Source organism: Oncorhynchus gorbuscha, linkage group LG18 (genome assembly GCF_021184085.1).
Source record: "Oncorhynchus gorbuscha isolate QuinsamMale2020 ecotype Even-year linkage group LG18, OgorEven_v1.0, whole genome shotgun sequence".
Lineage (NCBI taxonomy): Eukaryota > Metazoa > Chordata > Actinopteri > Salmoniformes > Salmonidae > Oncorhynchus > Oncorhynchus gorbuscha.
Window position 1 is genome coordinate 55,066,439 of NC_060190.1, and position 21,273 is coordinate 55,087,711.

The following is a 21,273-nucleotide window of genomic DNA, read 5'->3' on the forward strand; positions in this document are numbered from 1 at the left end:
ATACTTGATCAAATACAAATCTTAGAATAAACTATTAAAGACTACCAGAACCCACTGGATTCTCCAATTACATTGAATGAACTACAGGACAAAATACAAACCCTCCAACCCAAATAGGCCCGTGGTGTTGATGGTATCCTCAATGAAATTATAAAGTATACAGACCACAAATTCCAATTGACTATACTTAAACTCTTTAACATGATCCTTGGCTCTGGCATCTTCCCCAAAATTTGGAAACAAAGACCCGAATCCATAAAAGTGGGGACAAATTTGACCCCAATATCTTGTGTCAACAGCAACCTTGAAAATCATCTGCATTATCATTAACAGCAGACTCGTACATTTCCTCAGTGAAAAAAATGTACTGAGAAATGTCAAATTGGCTTTTTACCAAATTACCGTACAACAAACCACATATTCACCCTGCACACAAACAAACCAAAACAAAGGCAGTCTTCTCATGCTTTGTTGATTTAAAAAAAGCTTTCGTCTCAATTTGGCATTTGGGTCTGCTATACAAATTGATGAAAAGTGGGGTTGGGGGAAAACATACAACATCATAAAATCCATGTACACAAACAACAAGTGTGCAGTTAAAATTGGCAAAAAACACATTTCTTTCAACAGGGCCGTGAGGTGAGACAGGGATGCAGCTTTAGCCCCACCCTCTTCAACATATATATCAATGAATTGGCGAGGGCACTAGAACAGCCTGCAGCACCCGGCCTCATCCTACTACAATTTGAAATCAAATGTCTATTGTTTGCTGATGATCTGGTGCTTCAGTCCCCAACCAAGGAGGGCCTACAGCATCACCTAGATCTTCTGCACATATTCTGTCAGACCTAGGCCCTGACAGTAAATCTCAGTAAGACAAAAATAATGGTGTTCCAAAAAAGGTCCAGTTGCCAGGACCACAAATACAAATTCCATCTAGACAACGTAGCCCTAGAGCACACAAAAAACTATACATGCCTCAGCCTAAACATCAGCGCCACAGGTAACTTCCACTAAGCTGTGAACGAGCTGAAAGACAAGGCAAGAAGGGCCTTCTAGGGCCATCAAAAGGAACATAAAATTTGACATACCAATTAGGATCTGGCAAAAAAATACTTGAATCAGTTATAGAATCTATTGCCCTTTATGGTTGTGAGTTCTGGGATCCGCTCACCAACCAAGAATTCTGTATGCAGAATCCTGCGAATCCTGCAAAAAAATCCTCGGTGTACAACGTAAAACACCAAATAATGCATGCAGAGCAGAATTAGGCCGATACCCCCTAATGATCAAAATCTAGAAAAGAGCCATTAAATTCTACAACCACCTAAAAGGAAGCGATTCCCAAATCTTCCATAAAAAGCCATCACCTACAAAGAAATTAACCTGGAGAAGAATACCCTAAGAAAGCTGGTCCTGGGGCTCTGTTCACAAACACTAACAGGCCCCACAGAGCCCCAGGACATCAACACAATTAGACCCAATCAAATCATGAGAAAACAAAAAGATAATTATTTGACACATTGGAAATAATTAGCAAAGAAACAGAGCAGACTAAATGCTATTTGGCCCTAATCAGAGAGTACACAGTGGCAGAATACCCGACCACTGGGACTGACACCGTATATTGTGATAATGTTAATTTGTATTGTTGGAGAGAGAGTGAGAGATGCCCTTTTAGTGTAAAAGCTGTTTGAAAAGACATTTCAGCCTGTTTTGATCTTCCATGGTGACATCATGTAGTAAATTAGTTAGTAGACCAATAAGAGTGTTCCAAATCATCTCTCCCAATAACAGCAAGTTTTCAGTTTTACCCTCCCACTAAACCACTCCCAGACAGTCCTAGCACAATTCTTGTTTGTGAAATTGCTCTTTGCTAAGAATCCATTTTTTTACCATTTTAATTTAAATCAATCAAAGCAAGTTACTTATCGTTACCCATAATTTGTTATCCAGATAAAAATGTTTGCATTGGACCTTTAATAGTAAGTCAACATACTTTTTAAACCTCAAAACTATCCTAGCCCTCCTTTCATAGGTACAGCAGTTGTAGTCTTTCTCCCTGGAGGTAGTCTAGGCAAGTCTGGAGAGGCAAGGGAGCAGCTGTCTCTCCCAGCATGGGGAAAACACAGGGAGGTGTCTCACTCCATCAATTATTCAGCCTCCCCCTCGCTCCACTCTAACCGCCATACTCACTCCCTTAGCCCCCTCCATAGATCACCCCTCCATACCCCTCCATACTGAACCCCACATTTCTCCCACCCACATATTTCCATCTCTGCTTGGGAAAAAGTTCAGTTCCCCACAATGACAGTAACAGTACACTGACCCTCTTTTGAGTGTGCCAATGTAGGCCCATACCCATCTGTAGGTCTGTACACATTCTTTGTGAACAAATGAGTCTTTGCCCTCTCCAGAGACACTCTCCAGAGGACAAACACAGACAAGCATGAGAGTCCATCTCCCTGTTCATGGCACCATGTCTTTAGCCCTCCGTCTGTTCCACCACTCCACTGTCCCTCAGCTCTGCTCCATACATTACTTCCATCTGTCCAGCTCTTTATCCCACCAGCTCCCCCATCTGTCTGACTCTCTGTTCTACCACATCCTGACTTATCTATCATCCCTCCATCCCATAGGTCTCCACGACAGTGTTCCCTCTGTCCTCTACAGCTCAGGCTGTGGGTTCAGTGTGCTGACATAGCTCTCTGTGCTGCATGTCTGAGTTACTGACCCAGCCAGGAGAACATAACCCCTATCTATCCTGAGCCAGCTCAGACAGCACTGTGATCTACTGTACTGTACCCTATAGAGAGCTATCCTCTCTCCCTGCCCTCGATCTCTCACTCTCTCTTTTTCTCATTCCTTTTATCTTGTCTCTTCTCTCTCTTCTGCTCACTTAAACACACGCACCCACATACGCATTCACACACACATGCAGGCACACATTCACATGCATGCACTGGTTGCATCACTGCCTGGTATGTTCTCCAACCGCAAGGCACTACAGAAGGTAGTGCGTACGGCCCAAGCTTCCTGCCATCCAGGACCTCTATACCAGGCGGTGTTAGAGGAAGGCCCCAAAAATGGTCAAAGTTTCCAGCCACCCTAGTCATAGACTGTTCTCTCTGCTACCGCACGTCAAGCGGTACCGGAACGCCACGTCTATTGTCCAAGAGGCTTCTAAACAGCTTCTAACCCAAACCACAAGACTACTGAACATCTAATCAAATGGCTACCCCGACTACTTGCATTGCCCCCCCCCTCCCCCCCCGCTCCCTTTTACGCTGCCGCTACTCTCTGTTATTATCTATGCATACGTCGTTTTAATAACTCTACCCACATGTATATATTACCTCGACTAACCGGTGCCCCCGCACATTGACTCTGTACCGGTACCCCTGTATATAGCCTCGCTACTGTTATTTTACTGCTGTTCTTTAATTATTTACTATATTTCTTATTTTTTTCAGGTATTTTTCTTATAACTGCATTGTTGGTTTAAGGTCTTGTGAGTAAGCATTTCACTGTAAGGTGAAATACCTGTTGTATACCTGTTGTATTCATCTCATGTGACAAATAAAATTTGATTTGACACACACAAACTTGATATAGTGTGTCTTCTCCCTTGTTTCTCCACCACTATCTCAATATTTCCCCGTTTCTTTTTCTCACTTTTCATCTCTCATCTTCTCCTCCTGGTTTTTGTGCGTCTCATTATGATTTGTCTAATCATTAGAGAAAATAATGCACATATGCAAAACCACAGCAAGTACTTCAGCTTCGACTCAATCTGTTTGCATTTGCTGTTGACTGCATCATATTTGGTTTACAGATGACTAACATCTGATAGAGAGAAAGGGAAATAGAGTGTGAGAGAACCTGAGGGAGAGAAACTGAGAAAGGGTGATAGAAATAGTCACTTGTGCACATGAGAGAGTGATGTGCTAGAAAGTAGGAGAGGGTTGGATAGGTGTGAGAGAGCGAAGGAGAAAGGATGAGTGCAGATACCTTGGTTGTTTACTGTGGCCCTAGGCAGCTCCTTCTGTTAGCAACATGTTTTGGTAACAGGAGGATTCTGAGGGAGAAACCTGCACATGCACACTGCAGTGACTGTATGGGCCCTGTTGTTGTGGCTTCTGAGAATTACTAATGACACAATTGCACGCAAGCATTGGATAATGTTTAGGTTAAATAAAGAAGTCAAGTAAAGCGCTCATCTGTCCTGTGAGAGGAAACCAGTAACCCCTATCTATCCTGAGCCAGCTCAGACGGCACTGTAATTTACTGTACCGGACCCTCCAGACAGATGGCCCAGCTTCTCTATCCTCTCTCCCTGCTCTCTTTTTCTCTTTATCTTGTCTTCTCTCTCTTCTGCTCCCTCTCTTAAATGCACACACATTTTGGTAACAGGAGTATTTTGTGGGAGAAACCTGCTGTATGGGGTCTGTTGTTGTGTCTTGTGGCTTCAGAGAATCACTAATGACACCAATGCATGAAAGCAGTGGCTCATGTTTAGTTGAAATAAAGAGGTCCTGTCAACCAGTCATCTGTCCTGTGAGAGGAACCCAGTACCAATTTAGTCTCACCTTATGAAAGTGAAAGTGCGAATGGAACTATATATATATATATATATTTTTTTTTTTATTACAGGTGCATTTCATGTACCCATAGGCTGCCACTCAAAAAAAAAAACATTAAGAAATACATACAGAGTTGAATAATACAAAGTTGAATAACAAATTTAGTATAAACAAGAAAAGAAAACAAAAAAGAAGTGGGCCTGCACCCACAACCTCCTATCCCATTCCCCCTACCCCACGCAGTCAACATGTCTCCATCTAACCCCCCACTCCTGGAAACCATGTCCCACCCAGAAACTAGGGTTGCTCATCAGTCACCCACCTGAGGGATATTGCTTTGCCATTCATCTGCTGCCATCACCTCATGTTTCAACATGATATTGCACTGCCCTATGTCGCAAGGATCTGTACAAAATTGCTGGAAGCTGAAAATATCCCACTTCTTCCATTGTCTGCATACTCAGCACTTACCCATTGAGCATGTTTGGGATGCTCTGGATCGACGTGTTCAACAGAGTGTTTCAGTTCCCGCCAATATCCAGCAAATTCGCACAGCTATTGAAGAGGAGTGGGGCGGCAGGGTAGCCTAGTGGTTAGAGCATTGGACTAGTAACCACAAGGTTGCAAGTTCAAACCCCCGAGCTGACAAGGTACAAATCTGTCGTTCTGCCCCTGAACAGGCAGTTAACCCACGTTCCTAGGCCGTCATTGAAAATAAGAATTTGTTCTTAACTGACTTGCCTGGTTAAATAAAGGTAAAATTAAAAAATAAATTCCACAACCAACAGCCTGATAAATTCTATGTGAAGGAAATGTATTGCACTACATGAGGCAAATGGTGGTCACACCAGATACTGACTGCTTTTCTGATCCATACCCCTACCTTTTTTAAGGTATCTGTAACCAATCCGTAGATCAGGGCCTCTTGGCAGGTTTGTTGTAGCGTCATATTCTTTCCATTTTTTAATAATGTATTTAATGGTGCTCTGTGGGATGTTCAAAGTTTTGGATATTCTTTTATAACCCAACCCTGATCAGAAAGAGTAAATTCTTGTAAATCTAACTGCACTGTCCAATTTACAGGAGCTATCACAGTGAAATAATACTATGCTATTGTTTGAAGAGAGTACAGAGTTATGAACTTGAAAATGTATCAATAAACCAATTAGGCACTTTTGGGCAGACATGATACAACATTTTGAACAGAAATGCAATGGATCATTGTATCAGTCACATTTTCCTAAATTAATTTCACATTTCCACAAACTTCAAAGTGTTTCCTTTAAAATGGTATCAAGAATATGCATATCCTTGCTTCAGGCCCTGAGCTACAGGCAGTCATTTTAGGTGAAAACAAAAGGGCTTGATCCTTAACTTAATTCACCAATACATTTATTGTTCGTCCAAAACATATTGCTATCAGCTGGCCTGGTACATTGTTTGCTACTGCCACCCATTCAGGGTGCACTGTTTCAGTTTCAATGACTCAATATTTTGAACAAAAACGGATGACTTTAACTAAGACTGTGAATGTCAATACAATCAAACTAGCATGGGCACTTATCACAAGTCAGTCATAACGTGGCTGATAGGCTAGCTCATTTGTGTTAAACACAAGGCGCGTGGGCCGACTCGGACACACATGCAAGTATAAATGCGTCAACAGCTGAGTCATCTACTTTATGAAATTACAGCCTGATGTGCATGCATCAGTGAATTCAACTTCAATTTCACTGCTTTCTTGTGCTCCTTTTACAGCAGGCAGCAGAGAGAAAGTGTACAGACACATGCCACAGTCCTAGCTAGGCTACTAAAATGTTGCTGTCTGGCTTTGGGTTTTAAAGCTTGACAATGAATAACCAAAAAACTAAACCTGCAACAAAACATCATGCAAAAGAGAAACATGTAGGCCTATTACAGCAACATTTGCAGGCAAGTTCCAATTCAATTGTCAAGCCGTGGGTTAGGACAAGCATGCATTGGTAGGCAAGAAGGACGAGTAGGCTACTTTTCCCCACCTTTTATCAGATAAATTTTGACAGCCTACTAGCTGAAAAAGTTTGAGAGGGTTTATCTAATGTCCCCTCCTTAGATTTTACCTCATCTTGCTCTGGCTAGTTGTTGATCTGGTTGTTGTTGATGTGCATAGGCAACTGAGGGAGAGATGTAAGGACTCCAGTGGTATTTACATATTTGCAGAAATCCATTCAGGTGTATTTTGTGGCTTTAGGCGAAAGCTTTCTAATGATCTAAGGTCAATCTGTTGCACCTGCCTGTAGACACACAGTCCAGTTCAAAGTGCATGATGGCAGGCCCATTTGGCAAATGGCTTATTTGCATATAGGCCTACTGTAGCTCTGATTGGCTATGCTACCCTGGTCTGCGTAGATGCCGGTCCTGGACTGGACAGATGGTTTTTATTTGGTTGTATTTATTGCAGTGTCTATAAATTGTCCAAACGCGTGGCCGCTTTCCGACTCTATAGAATTTCCCAAAAAGCCTTACTATACGCAATTTCCAAAGATTCTATGTATTTATGAAAACTTGAACATGACAATATCTAGGTGTTCGCTTGTCAGAAAATGTAAAATCTTTATATGAACAGATTTGAATACGATTTAATAGTGCTAAAATGCTGTCAGTTCCACATGGATTGTGTATGTGCCATTCATAGGGTGAATGAGCAAGACTAAATATTTCAGTGCCTTTGAAAGAGGTATAGTAGTAGGTGCCAGGCACACCGGTTGTGTCAAGAACTGCAACACTGCTGGGTTTTTCACACTCAACAGTTTCCTGTGTATATCAAGAATGGTCCAACACCCTAAGGACATCCAGGCAACTTGACACAACTGTGGGAAGCATTGGAGTCAACATTGGCCAGCATCCCTGTGGAATGCACTTGTAGAGTCCATGTCCTGACAAATTGAGGCTGTTCTGAGGGCAAAAGGAGGAAAGGGGTGAAACTCCATATAAGGAAGGTGCTCCTAATGTTTGGTATACTCAGTGTAAGTCTTGAAACCCCACTATTGATTTTATCCCAATAGCCAGAAGGGGGAGACAAGTGAAGCTCAATGTCAATCTGTCTCATTTATTGATTTAAGTATTATGCTTTCATGTCATTTCAATGTGGCTGGAGAATTCCATTCACAGTGTCTTTAAGCCTTTTAACTTGATCATCTGACACTGGTCCCCTAACTCCATGCTAACAACTACCAGGATGTAATCTTTCTGTGGGCACATCAGTCACTAATGGGCCCACCACCACCACCATAGATCTCTCTTTACTTTGATGTCCACCAGCGAAAGCATAGGAAGGATCAGTCAGGTGAGCAGTGTTTTGAGTAATGCTTTGTGAGTTCTGACAAACTGCCCCCTGATACTTTTCATGCTAGCGGGAGTGTCACAGTCTTCCTCCTCTTCATCTGAAGAGGAGAGGCGAGAAGGATCGGAGGACCAAAATACAGAGTGGTATGTGTTCATGGTGAATATTTAATTAAAGAAAGTACTGAACACTGAATACAAAAACAATAAACCAAAAACGACCGTGAAACTATAAATGAGACCTGTGCTGACACAAGCAACTAGCATAGACAATCACCCACAAACAAACAGTGCAACCCAAATCATATCAAATCAAATCAAATTTTATTTGTCACATACACATGGTTAGCAGATGTTAGTGCGAGGGCTTTTGAAATGCTTGTGCTTCTAGTTCCGACAATGCAGTAATAACCAACAAGTAATCTAGCTAACAATTCCAAAACTACTACCTTATAGACACAAGTGTAAGGGGATAAAGAATATGTACATAAAGATATATGAATGAGTGATGGTACAGAGCGGCATAGGCAAGATACAGTAGATGGTATTGAGTGCAGTATATACATATGAGATGAGTATGTAAACAAAGTGGCATAGTTAAAGTGGCTATTGATACATGTATTACATAAGGATGCAGTAGATGATATAGAGTACAGTATATACGTATACATATGAGATGAATAATGTAGGGTATGTAAACATTATATTATGTAGCATTGTTTAAAGTGGGAGTGATATATTTTACATAATTTCCCATCAATTCCCATTATTAAAGTGGCTGGAGTTGAGTCAGTGTGTTGGCAGCAGCCAGTCAATGTTAGTGGTGGCTGTTTAACAGTCTGATGGCCTTGAGATAGAAGCTGTTTTTCAGTCTCTCGGTCCCAGCTTTGATGCACCTGTACTGACCTCGCCTTCTGGATGATAGCGGGGTGAACAGGCAGTGGCTCGGGTGGTTGATGTCCTTGATGATCTTTATGGCCTTCCTGTAACATTGGGTGGTGTAGGTGTCCTGGAGGACAAGTAGTTTGCCCCCGGTGATACGTTGTGCAGACCTCACTACCCTCTGGAGAGCCTTACAGTTTAGGGCGGAGCAGTTGCCGTACCAGGCGGTGATACAGCCCGCCAGGATGCTCTCGATTGTGCATCTGTAGAAGTTTGTGAGTGCTTTTGGTGACAAGCCGAATTTCTTCAGCCTCCTGAGGTTGAAGAGGCGCTGCTGCGCCTTCTTGACGATGCTGTCTGTGTGAGTGGACCAATTCAGTTTGTCTGTGATGTGTATGCCGAGGAACTTAAAACTTGCTACCCTCTCATCCACAATCATCTCCTTAGTTTTGTTGACGTTGAGTGTGAGGTTATTTTCCTGACACCACACTCCGAGGACCCTCACCTCCTCCCTGTAGGCCGTCTCGTCGTTGTTGGTAATCAAGCCTACCACTGTTATGTCGTCTGCAAACTTGATGATTGAGTTGGAGGCGTGCGTGGCCACGCAGTCGTGGGTGAACAGGGAGTACAGGAGAGGGCTCAGAACGCACCCTTGTGGGGCCCCAGTGTTGAGGATCAGCGGGGTGGAGATGTTGTTGCCTACCCTCACCACCTGGGGAAGGCCCGTCAGGAAGTCCAGTACCCAGTTGCACAGGGCGGGGTCGAGACCCAGGGTCTCGAGCATGATGACGAGCTTGGAGGGCACTATGGTGTTGAATGCCGAGCTGTAGTCGATGAACAGCATTCTCACATAGGTATTCCTCTTGTCCAGATGGGTTAGGGCAGTGTGCAGTGTGGTTGAGATTACATCGTCTGTGGACCTATTTGGGCGGTAAGCAAATTGGAGTGGGTCTAGGGTGTCAGGTAGGGTGGAGGTGATATGGTCCTTGACTAGTCTCTCAAAGCACTTCATGATGACGGAAGTGAGTGCTACGGGGCGGTAGTCGTTTAGCTCAGTTACCTTAGCTTTCTTGGGAACAGGAACAATGGTGGCCCTCTTGAAGCATGTGGGAACAACAGACTGGGATAGGGATTGATTGAATATGTCCGTAAACACACGAGCCAGCTGTTCTGCGCATGCTCTGGGCGCGGCTGGGGATGCCGTCTGGGCCAGCACCCTTGCGAGGGTTGACACGTTTAAATGTTTTCCTCACGTCGGCTGCAGTGAAGGAGAGTCTGCATGTTTTAGTTGCGGGCAGTGTCAGTTGCACTGTATTGTCCTCAAAGCGGGCAAAAAAGTTATTTAGTCTGCCTGGGAGCAAGACATCCTGGTCCGTGACGGTGCTGGTTTTCTTTTTGTAATCCGTGATTGACTGTAGACCCTGCCACATGCCTCTTGTGTCTGAGCCGTTGAATTGAGATTCTACTTTGTCTCTATACTGACGCTTAGCTTGTTTGATTGCCTTGCGGAGGGAATAGTTACACTGTTTGTATTCGGTCATGTTTCCAGTCACATTGCCCTGATTAAAAGCAGTGGTTCGCGCTTTCAGTTTCACGCGAATGCTGCCATCAATCCACGGTTTCTGGTTTGGGAATGTTTTAATCGTTGCTATGGGAACGACATCTTCAACGCACGTTCTAATAAACTCGCACACCGAATCAGCGTATTCGTCAATGTTGTCGTCTGACGCAATACGGAACATATCCCAGTCCACGTGATGGAAGCAGTCTTGGAGTGTGGAATCAGATTGGTCGAACCAGCGTTGAACAGACCTCAGCGCGGGAGCTTCTTGTTTTAGTTTCTGTCTGTAGGCAGGGATCAACAAAATGGAGTCGTGGTCAGCTTTTCCGAAAGGAGGGCGGGGCAGGGCCTTATATGCGTCATGGAAGTTGGAATAGCAAAGATCCAAGGTTTTTCCAGCCCTGGTTGCGCAATCGATATGCTGATCAAATTTAGGGAGTCTTGTTTTCAGATTAGCCTTGTTAAAATCCCCAGCTACAATGAATGCAGCCTCCGGATATATGGATTCCAGTTTGCAAAGAGTCAAATAAAGTTTGTTCAGAGCCATCGATGTGTCTGCTTGGGGGGGAATATATACGGCTGTGATTATAATCGAAGAGAATTCCCTTGGTAGATAATGCGGTCTACATTTGATTGTGAGGAATTCTAAATCCGGTGAACAGAAGGACTTGAGTTCCTGTATGTTGTTTTGGCCACACCACGTCACGTTAACCATAAAGCATACGCCACCGCCCCTCTTCTTACCAGAAAGATGTTTGTTTCTGTCGGCGCGATGCGTGGACAAACCAGCTGGCTGCACCGTCTCCGATAGCGTCTCTCCAGTGAGCCATGTTTCCGTGAAGCAAAGAACGTTATAGTCTCTGATGTCCCTCTGGAATGCTACCCTTGCTCGGATTTCATCAACCTTGTTGTCAAGAGACTGGACATTGGCGAGGAGAATGCTAGGGAGTGGTGCACGATGTGCCCATCTCCGGAGTCTGACCAGAAGACCGCTTCGTTTTCCCCTTTTTCAAAGTTGTTTTTTGGAGTCGTCGGCTGGGATTGCCGGCTGGGATCCATTCCGTTTTCCTGGGTGAAAGGCAGAACACAGGGTCCGCTTCGCGAAAGTCATATTCTTGGTCGTACTGATGGTGAGTTGACGCTGCTCTTATGTTCAGTAGTTCTTCTCGACTGTATGTAATGAAACCTAAAACCTAAGATGACCTACATTTACATTTACATTTAAGTCATTTAGCAGACGCTCTTATCCAGAGCGACTTACAAATTGGTGCATTCACCTTATGACATCCAGTGGAACAGTGACCTGGGGTACCAATGTATGAAATAACATATAAAAAAACTAAAAACTGCATAGTTTCCTAGGAACGCGAAGCGAGGCGGCCATCTCTGTCGGCGCCGGAAGTGGGCTACCTAAGTATGATTCTCAATCAGAGACAACTAATGACACCTGCCTCTGATTGAGAACCATACTAGAACGAAACATACAAATCCCCAAATCATAGAAAAACAAACAGACTGCCCACCCCAACTCACGCCCTGACCATACTAAATACATACAAAACAAAGGAAATAAAGGTCAGAACGTGACAGGGAGGAAAGGGCTTTTTGGTATCAATTTACTCACAGGTTGTATGTCACTATTTCCAAAAACAGTGGTAAGCATGAATACTGTAACATGCAAAGCTTTTACAGATATCAGTTTTTGGATGTATCAGTTTGGACATATCAGTGTACTTCAACCCAAAGTAGAATCTCTCTGTGTTTTTTTGTTTCAGTGGAACAAATGGCTCACTAGAGACATGGACAGAAGTTCAGCAGCGTACATTAACCACCGGCAGCTCTGTCCTGACCCACTTCTACTAGTATCAACCCTGCATAATAGCAGCACAGCACAGGATAGCCTGCAGTGTCTGGGCCACACACACCTGGTGTTTGTCCCTCTTACATAAGACCATCTGCTTTCAACCACTACTGAGACAGGGGTTCATGACTGATGGCCAAATATGCCAGACACTCAGTAACACACAAGCCACTTTGGACAGCTACTATAGGAGAGATGCTAACTGAGTGTTTATCAAAGAGTGTGTTTAGGTAATCGTCTGTATGTTGAACCTTTTGGTGCCTTGGTGGTAGTCTGGGACATGCACTGTTCTATTAGATTCTTACTCTTTCAGTGATATGGCTCCCTGGCTTTCAGTTGGGTCATGATGGTACTTTGCTTTTTCTCCAGATTAGGATGACTCATGCTAAATAAATGGACATGAGGATGGTTTTATCACTTGCCAAATAGGAAAAAAGTAATCCCTCTGTATTTAGCTCAGTAAGAGTTAGTGAAAGTCTGCTTTATCACTTATCAGCACATGAGTTCCTTTGGCTGAACCTTTCTGTTCCAGTAGCTTCCACACTATATGTGACTACTTCTCCCAGCTGTGTTTTGTGTGCTTGTCAGATCGTAACAGATTCTTCTTCACAGAGCTTTTGAGGAAAAGTATCCTGCTTCTGAAGAAGGCTCATGCCTAAACTTGGTCAGCCTTTTCTCTAATAACACGTCTTTATTTTTAGCCCAGTTTCCTGTACGAAACCACTCAAGGCTGGCACAAATGTGAGCATTTCTGTCAGCCTGGGTTTACTTTAATCTTTGTTAAAGTGTTAAATAGTCAAGCACATAAAATGTGAGTTCCCATTCCTCTCCATTCCTCTGCCACCCTAAGTGTCCGCCCCCCTTATTATTTTGTCCCACTCTCTCCTCTGTCTCAGAGAACTAGTGGTGGCTCCATCACAGCATAGGCCACAAAGCCTCAGCCAATCATACACAAGATGCACTGGGAATTGTGAGAAACAAGCAGAACAAATGTCCCTTTGACATCATGAATTCCATGGACGTTCCAGTTAAGTGTTCTTATTGGCCTTTATTGTCCTCATATTACCGTGTGCACTACGTAGTGTGTCCTGAGAGGAGTATGAGAGAAGTAATAGTAGGAAAGAGAGGACAGAGGGGAATATTAGTGGACATGGAAACACTATCGTAAGGGGATAGGGAGTAAAAATGGAGAATGAGGGGTGGAGGGTGATTCAGAGAAAAGGAGAGTGAGGGATATGAGGGGTTGTCCTCCCTCTTCTGGCCAGGCCTGCTGTTGTCACAGTAATACCAGTCTGCAATCAGTTATCATAGATGATGCTGGCCCAATGGAGAAAAGGAGGAGGATAGGATGGAGGGATGAAAAAACAGAGAAAATTAATGTGAGAGCGAAAGAGATGGAAGAAAGATCAGGAGAGGGAAAGAAGATAGAGATGTCAAGGGGGGAGAGCGTGTGAGAGAACAGGGAGGAGATGTCGCTCCTTTGATCAGTCTTGCAGAGCGGCGGAGGATAGGATCGAGGGATGAGAGGATTGGAGAGAGGAGAGAAAGAAGGGGAATGAGAGTGGTCTCTTTAATGAGCTCGCCGGGACCATTGTTTCCATTAGGCAGGTTTGCATGTTATCAGGCAGGGTAGCCTAGTGGTTAGAGCGTTGGACTAGTAACCGAAAGGTTTCAGGTTCAGATCCCCGAGCCGACAAGGTACAAATTTGTCTTTCTGCCCCTGAACAGGCAGTTAACCCACTGTTCCCAGGCCGTCATTGAAAATAAGAATTTGTTCTTAACTGACTTGCCTAGTAAAAAAAAAAAAAAGTTTCTGAGGGAAGTTTGGAATGTCCACATCAGTAGGGCTATAGCAGGGGTGCCAGACAGTGGATTTCTTCTCTGTCATCACTGGCTTATGCAAGAACAGACTGGCTCCCTGGGCTAGCTGAGAGCCATCTGAGTGACCCTCAGGGGGATTAGCAATACACAGAGAAAACTGTCATTCACACTATATGCTGTTACTCATACTGTTAGACACAGCTCTATCAGGGTTCTCTTAAAGAAGTGTTTGTAGTCACGGCTGTCATTTTGCACGCAAATGGTCCAACATTTTGCCAGTGTGCTCTTTGAGTTGTATTTTGACACGCGCTATCAATGGCTTTTAGGCAAGATCTCAAACTGTCATATCATAGTGTTGAAAAGAGGAATGAAGGATTTCATCACTCGTTTTTAAATTCAAAGTAGAGAGAGCTGACCTTTCCTTCGCCTTGCTTCATTTGGCTCATACAGTATGTTCTTGTTTCCTACCTGCTTGACCAAGTCTAAGTGGTACAGATGGCTCAGTTGTTGCATGGTCCAGAAAACACCAGGCCCATATTCAGCAGGCAGGAAATAAGAGCAAAGGTCCAAGATGGTGTATTCCTATCTCAGTTTGCCTCACTATGGGGGAGCTCTGTGTTTGCTTCCCAGAATCTTACACACCAGCAGAGACTGCTTTCATTTTAGCCTGGTGCTGCTTTATATGACCTTTATTTCTTCCACACGGCAACACTCTGAGTGTGTATGGATGGGTGTTTGCCTGTGTGTGTGTGTTTATGTATGTGTTTTGTATGAGTGTGTACACCTTTTTTGTGTGCTTTTGTGTGGGAGAGTGTGTTAAGCTTTGAATTCCTTTGATGCACAGCAAAGTCATTAAAATATGAGGCAGAGAGAGAGCGAACCACACTCACAGGGGGTTGCTATTAGCAATGGAATCTAAGCAACACCAAGTCTATATTTTAAGCGCTATTTGCAGATGGGGAAAATGTTCTAGCAATCTTCTACTGCCAGAGATTTAATGGCTCGATTATTCCAATGTTTGTTTTTTGTTTCATATAGAGCAGATACCCTTTGCTAGTCAGCGTTAATGTGTCGTAAGATCAGATAGGACAAGTGTTTTAACTTCCCCTGTTTGGCAATAACAAAGCTCTGTGCACTTTCTGGCCAGTGCATAGTGTTTTAGTGTATGTCTGCTTGATTCACCTCGTTTTATTGGTGCATATTAAAGTTGCATTGGTGCATAATAAAGTTTTATTGGTAGATAATAAGGTCTTGCATGACATCATGACTGCGTGATGACTTGTGAACAACATATTCTGCAACTCTCTGATAACACTAGTCAGTCCTCCTGAACCTGTAGTCTGCATACAGACCATAGCCTTTACAAACAGTATGCTATAGTTTACATGTAGCTTATATACAGTTTGCATAAGGAGTGTGAAGCGATGAATTATACATGCACGGTATCATGGCTGTATATCGTAGGATACAACTGTGTGCATTAGAGCTGGTAGTGTGTATGTGGTGTAGACCTATGTGTGGATAGGCGCTAGCTTCAATGCATTACAGTATGTGTGGTGTACGAGAGGACTGGTGCTAGCCCAATGCGTACAGCAGGATGAGTGTCAATGTCCTGTGGCTACACTCATCCAGGCCTGCCAGCCTGGTGCAGATGGAGAGCTGATTGGATTTCTACTGTAATTGTGTCTCAGAGGTGCCTGAGCAGTGAGGCCTGAAGCCTGAGGCAGCAGTATGGTCACTGTGGGTGCAGCTAGCCTACATGCTGTTCTCTAGAAGTCATATCCTGGGTGTTGCCTGCCTGGGACTAGTGTATATAGTAAATACTCTTTAGTGCACTTAGATTTATAGAAAAAAGCTTGAACTTTGTCCTCTGTGTCTACAAGACAAAGACGATCAACCTGTATTGAGTCAACTTGTTTTAGAGGAAATCCAATTGTAAAAGTTATTTGTAATCCAATTGTAAAAGTTTCAGAGGACAATCATACACACTTTTCACTGGCCCTTAGTGTATTTTTAACTCTCTCCCTTAGGGACACTGCCTGGCCACAGAATGAATTTGGCATTGCTTATGAAAGCCTTTGATTCAAGCAGTGAGGATCTTAAGGCTCCATTGGGACACTAGACTGTCAGCATAGTGACAGACTTTCTTAAGAAGCTCTGAAGCAAAATGTTGATTTAAGAGATGGACTAATAAGGGACAGTTGGCTGTTAAAATAACTTTCTGCTAGGATGCTTGACTATGTGAACAATTGGCTGTTTTAACTGTTGATTGACTTAAATACTAAACCTTTTGGAATTATTATCAGTATAGTTGACTGTTTGGACTGATTGACTACACTCTTAGAAAAAATGTTTCCAAAAGGGTTATTTGGCTATCCTCATACGAGACTGTTTCTGGTTCCAGGTAGAATTTTTTTTGGTTCCAGGTAGAATTATTTTGAGTTCCATGTAGAACCCATGGAACCCAGAAGGAGTCTACCTGGAACCAAAAATGCTTCTTCAAGAGTGAAGTATGATAGTCTGTATAGAAGAGCACAAAGCTGTGTACGGTTGCGATAGGAGGGTGTTTGGATAGTGTCTAAGCTGTGTACTGTTGCGATAGGTGTGTGTTTGGATAGTCTCTAAGCTGTGTACTGTTGCGATAGGTGTGTGTTTGCATAGTGTCTATGTGAGTGTATCTTAGGAGGCTCTGTCTACTGGTATTAGTAGTATGTTGGGAGTGTTTGGTGTTGGATAGTGTCAGGGCCAGGCGTCTTCCCCGACCTGTGTCTCTTGGTGATGAGAGGAACATCCTGTTAGGATCAGCTCAGTAAACACCCACCCCCCAGCTCTGCTCCATCCCAGTCAAAACCCACAGCACAGCACAACACAGCACGTCACTGAACCAAAACCACTCACCCTGTTCCTAATAAATATTAAGAAGACTGCATAGTATATTTTCTTAACATCCCTCAAGACGTCAAGGGGATTTTTTCAGGATTAGTCAGAAGGATCTATGTTGTTTGTTATGAAAAGCCTCCAAGATGTTTTATAAGGCATCATTATCAGTCAAACATCTATATGTACTGTAGAGCATGTTTACTGTCTGTTATCACATATCTTTTGTGTAAATACAGCAGGTCTGTGAAAACAGGACACATTGGCACGTGAGAGGATGTGGTACTGTCATGTTTGATTATACCCTGACAATAGAGCAAGCTAATCCTGAAACAGACTTGGAAGCTTATGAGATCATAATTATCACCATCATCATCCATCATTGTTATTATCATGGGTCTTTTGGGGGAGAATGTTTGCATTCTGCCATTGCAATCTCTGCCTTTTCTAGTCTGGTCTTTCTGGATGCAGCTTCAGAGTTCAGAATTGCATTTGCTCCAGATTCTAGAGTGGAATTTGAACGGGTGACCTCCCCACCCTCTGCTGCAGGGCTGGATTTGGGCCCAGAGTCGCAATGACCAGTATAGAGCCATGTTTCCTAATGGTGAACTGTGGCCAGCAGTGGCGTGTATTCATGGAGGCAAAGGGAAGCTAGGTTTCCCCCCAAAATGTACCAAGATTCTTCTAAAATATATTTAGTCTCTCTGTGTTTCACAATTTTCCTTTAATTATCAAGAGGCTGAATGTATCTCACCAGAGAAAGCATCTGAGTGAAACAGTGCTCCTCTGTCTCAGGATGTGTAGGCCATCTATCTGATGCTGTCTGGTCAAGAAGAGTATACCATTGTTGCTGCCTGTAGCATTGATTGCAATGGAAGCCAGCAAACATTTGGCTTCTCTTGATAAAAAATAAATAATAATAATAGCCAATCGGCTTTTAGCTGAACTGAGTGAGCTCAACTGTGAATGGTCCTGGCGCACCAAAAACAAAAGTGTCAAGGGAAGCCAGTTTGGATTTGGCTTCACACCAATCACAAGCCAAATGTCATTTACAGATTTAAACAACTTGAATTGTTGCATCTCATCGTGTCGTTGTCCTACGGTGGCTAGCTATCTAAAATTGTCCCATTCCTAAATTAGCCATAGATGGAGATAGGGATTTGGACTTGTGGTTTTACTTAATTCTATTTACTGGCCAATGATTAAAACAGTGATTCTGATCTAACCATAAATTCATACATTTTGCCCCTGACCTGAGAGGATGGAAGTTCAAAATGTAGCTAGATGTGGTATGATAATGTCTACTAGCTGGCCAGATACATCATTGTGCATGAAAGGAAGTTAGGATAGTGAGTTAGAATTTTAGCCAGGTAGCTTAGGACAACAAAAACTTAAAGTGTGTACTGTATGACAAGAGTCATGAAAGAGAGGAGGATGGCATTTCTGGGTGAGACAACTTTTAAAAAAAACGTACACACACACAGATATCATATTTAGCTCACGTTGATTAGTCTAAATAGTTTTTGGTATCTTAGTTCTCACTGTATTAGACTAATCATATGTGATTTTATTATTCTGAACAATTGAAGTTGAATTGGTGCTGGAATAATAAATGCAGCTCCTGTTTTCTTTGCGACTTGTGGGAACTCTCCGTCTGAAAATGTTGAAAACATTAACTTGCTTGACCATGCTGTAGGTCAGGGTTACCCAACTGATGACCAAATTTGGCCCGTGGGGGGTCTTATTTGGGCCCCGAAGTTTTCTGACCAACCCCCCCCCAAATATTTTTATTTCATTGTAGGACATAAAAGACTGTAAAAACACCAGGAAACCAGCTCCAAGTGATTTAATTTAAGAAATATATTTCCAAGGATTCCCACGCATAATGGAGAGACACTTGATCGTATACAAATGTAAGCAAGGTTTAAAATGAATATGTTTTAGTCAAGCATTATATCTGTTTGGGATTTTACGGTCAATTTGCAGTCTAGAAATGAATTATAATTATGTTCCCGGCCCCCTGACCACCCACTCAACAAAAGATCGTAACGCGACTGAATCTATATAGTTGATGATCCCTGCTGTAGGTCATGTAACTGTTTGTTGTGTGGACTTCACCAGACAGATGTTGCTCTCCAGTTTTGTGATGAAACAAAGGTGCGGTTGAATTTATTCTGCCACTGTCTTCTTATTGTCTCGGCCTTAGGCCTATATATGACGGTGGAAAGGGATATGAACTAACAGGTTATAGAGCAAACAACGCAATTATCACAACACATAGGTTGTAATCTGGCTTTCTTTTCTGGCTTGGCTTCTTTCAGTGATTTTACCCAGACACCGCTACTGGTGGCCAGTCCCCTTGGGTCGTAGCTGGGTTGAGACAAGAAACATTTCTATTTAGTGAGTCACAAGAATACTAAAACGTTCCATTTCCACAGTGAATTAGATGAGATAATATGTTTACACTTTGTCTTAGCAAGAGCAGGAAGAACACTCAACAACAATAGCCATATACCAAATTCAAGACTTTGCACGACATTGAGGAATTACCATTGAAAACCCGGTTTCGTCAAATTGACAATTTATAGAAGATTTGTCTCTTTTGTTTTCCTGCTTGTTGTTGGTGTGAAATAACACTGAGCACAATCATTCCCATTGTGGTTTAAGGTCAGTGATTGGCTTGACTCCTGAATGTTAAGCGTTTGATGCTGTTTTGCAGGGTTAGAAATAGCATGCAAACATTTTTTCTTTCTTTCTGTCCTTTCAAATGAATGAACCAGTCCCGAGGGTCAAAACACGAATCAAACTCATCCTTTGTTGTCGTTACGTGTAACACCTGTGCCCATGTGTACCAAACACACAAACAATAACACGTGTTGTCCAACAGCCATTATGTCCTACTTTAATTCCAGGAAGTTAGAATCAGATGGAGCAGGTTGACCACAATAACTCCTCAGTTCCATCTCCGGTGTGCCTGAGAGCATGCGTCATCATTATCCAAAGCCAAACATATGGCTGGCCTTTGGGATTTGATCACCTGTATTGGAAAAGTCAAATTTCATGTAATTTTAGTAAAATATTTTTATTCTCTGACTGTGTATTTCAACTACGGCTTGCCATTAGTGAAGAAGAGGCTTCCACCATTTTGTTACGCAGCGTCTTCTCTGAGACCCTGGCATGGTGCCATCGTGCCATGCCTTGTCTTACTGTAGATTATGTTTGTATAAAACCTGCCCTCTGGGGCTTAAGGCTCAGCAATGTCCATGTCCTGCACACAGCTACCAGCAACCTAGAAAGAGATAAGACTGAGTGAAGCTGGGGAGTGTTACCACTGCATAACACACACATATGTACATAAACAACACACATGCACACATACGTCCTCAGACATGTATGCAAGTTACAACACTTGAGGAAATAAGCCAACCCATATGCTCCCAGTCCAAAGTCCAGTTTCCTCAGTATTCGTTTAGAGGATAAACAAATAAAAGTGAAACTTGTTTGATGTAGGCCACTTCATAAAATCTAGAATGTTCCAAAATTAAGTGAGCTACCCCGGTAGAGTTGCTTCTGGTTCATACACTTTAATAAGGAGTTTTTCCTTGCCATTGTTACAGTACCTCTGCTTGCTCTTTTGGAGTGTTTGTCCTGGGTTACTAATAAAAACGATTGTAGATGAAAATACATGTGATTAGCAGTCTGTGTTGTCTTTGGCTGACCTGTCTTGTTTTTGTTTCAGGGGGGCTTTCTCTGAGGTGGTCCTAGCAGAAGAAAAAAGGACCCAGAAACTGGTGGCCATCAAATGCATCCCTAAGAAAGCCCTGGAGGGCAAAGAGAACAGCATTGAGAACGAGATTGCTGTCCTACACAAGTGAGTGACACGCACACACACACCCACATGTTGCTCATCAATTTTAGGGGAGGAGGAGATTTAACTCTGAGTCAGATAGTGACTACAATTGCGGTAATGACAGTCTGGTTAAAATACCTCACTTTAAAACAGGGGAATTACGTACCAAGCCGGAAACAACGGAACTAGAGGGGCCTAAGCTATTTATAGTGCTCTTGTTGCCTGGGTTACAGGAGACACATAGGCCTATTGAATATACAGGGATCCTTCAAGAGGTGAGGATTGGGGTTCGATAGGGAGAGAGTGAGACATAAAGAGAGAAAGACAGAAAGAGAAAGAAAGAGACATACATAGACCATAGATTAAACTACTAAAAGTAAAAATAAGCCAACATTTCTTTGAGTACTGTTAGAGGATGTTACTACTGCCCCCAGGACAGAGCTGCTTAGTCACCGAAAGTGTCATCAGATAGCAAGGAGGTAGTTAGAAGACAACATTAGTGATCAAGATTGTGGAT

At 42.9% G+C, this 21,273-nt stretch overlaps 1 protein-coding gene across 2 annotated transcripts in view; it reads left to right on the top strand.

Moving 5' to 3' along the window:
- LOC124002461 (calcium/calmodulin-dependent protein kinase type 1-like) overlaps positions 1-21,273 on the top strand; it is a 59,210-nt gene that overhangs the window by 26,870 nt on the left and 11,067 nt on the right. For both annotated transcript variants that reach the window (XM_046309872.1, XM_046309871.1), the window contains one exon: positions 20,646-20,777. In XM_046309872.1, the coding sequence (XP_046165828.1) occupies positions 20,646-20,777 (132 nt within the window). The remainder of the gene's footprint in view (positions 1-20,645; positions 20,778-21,273) is intronic.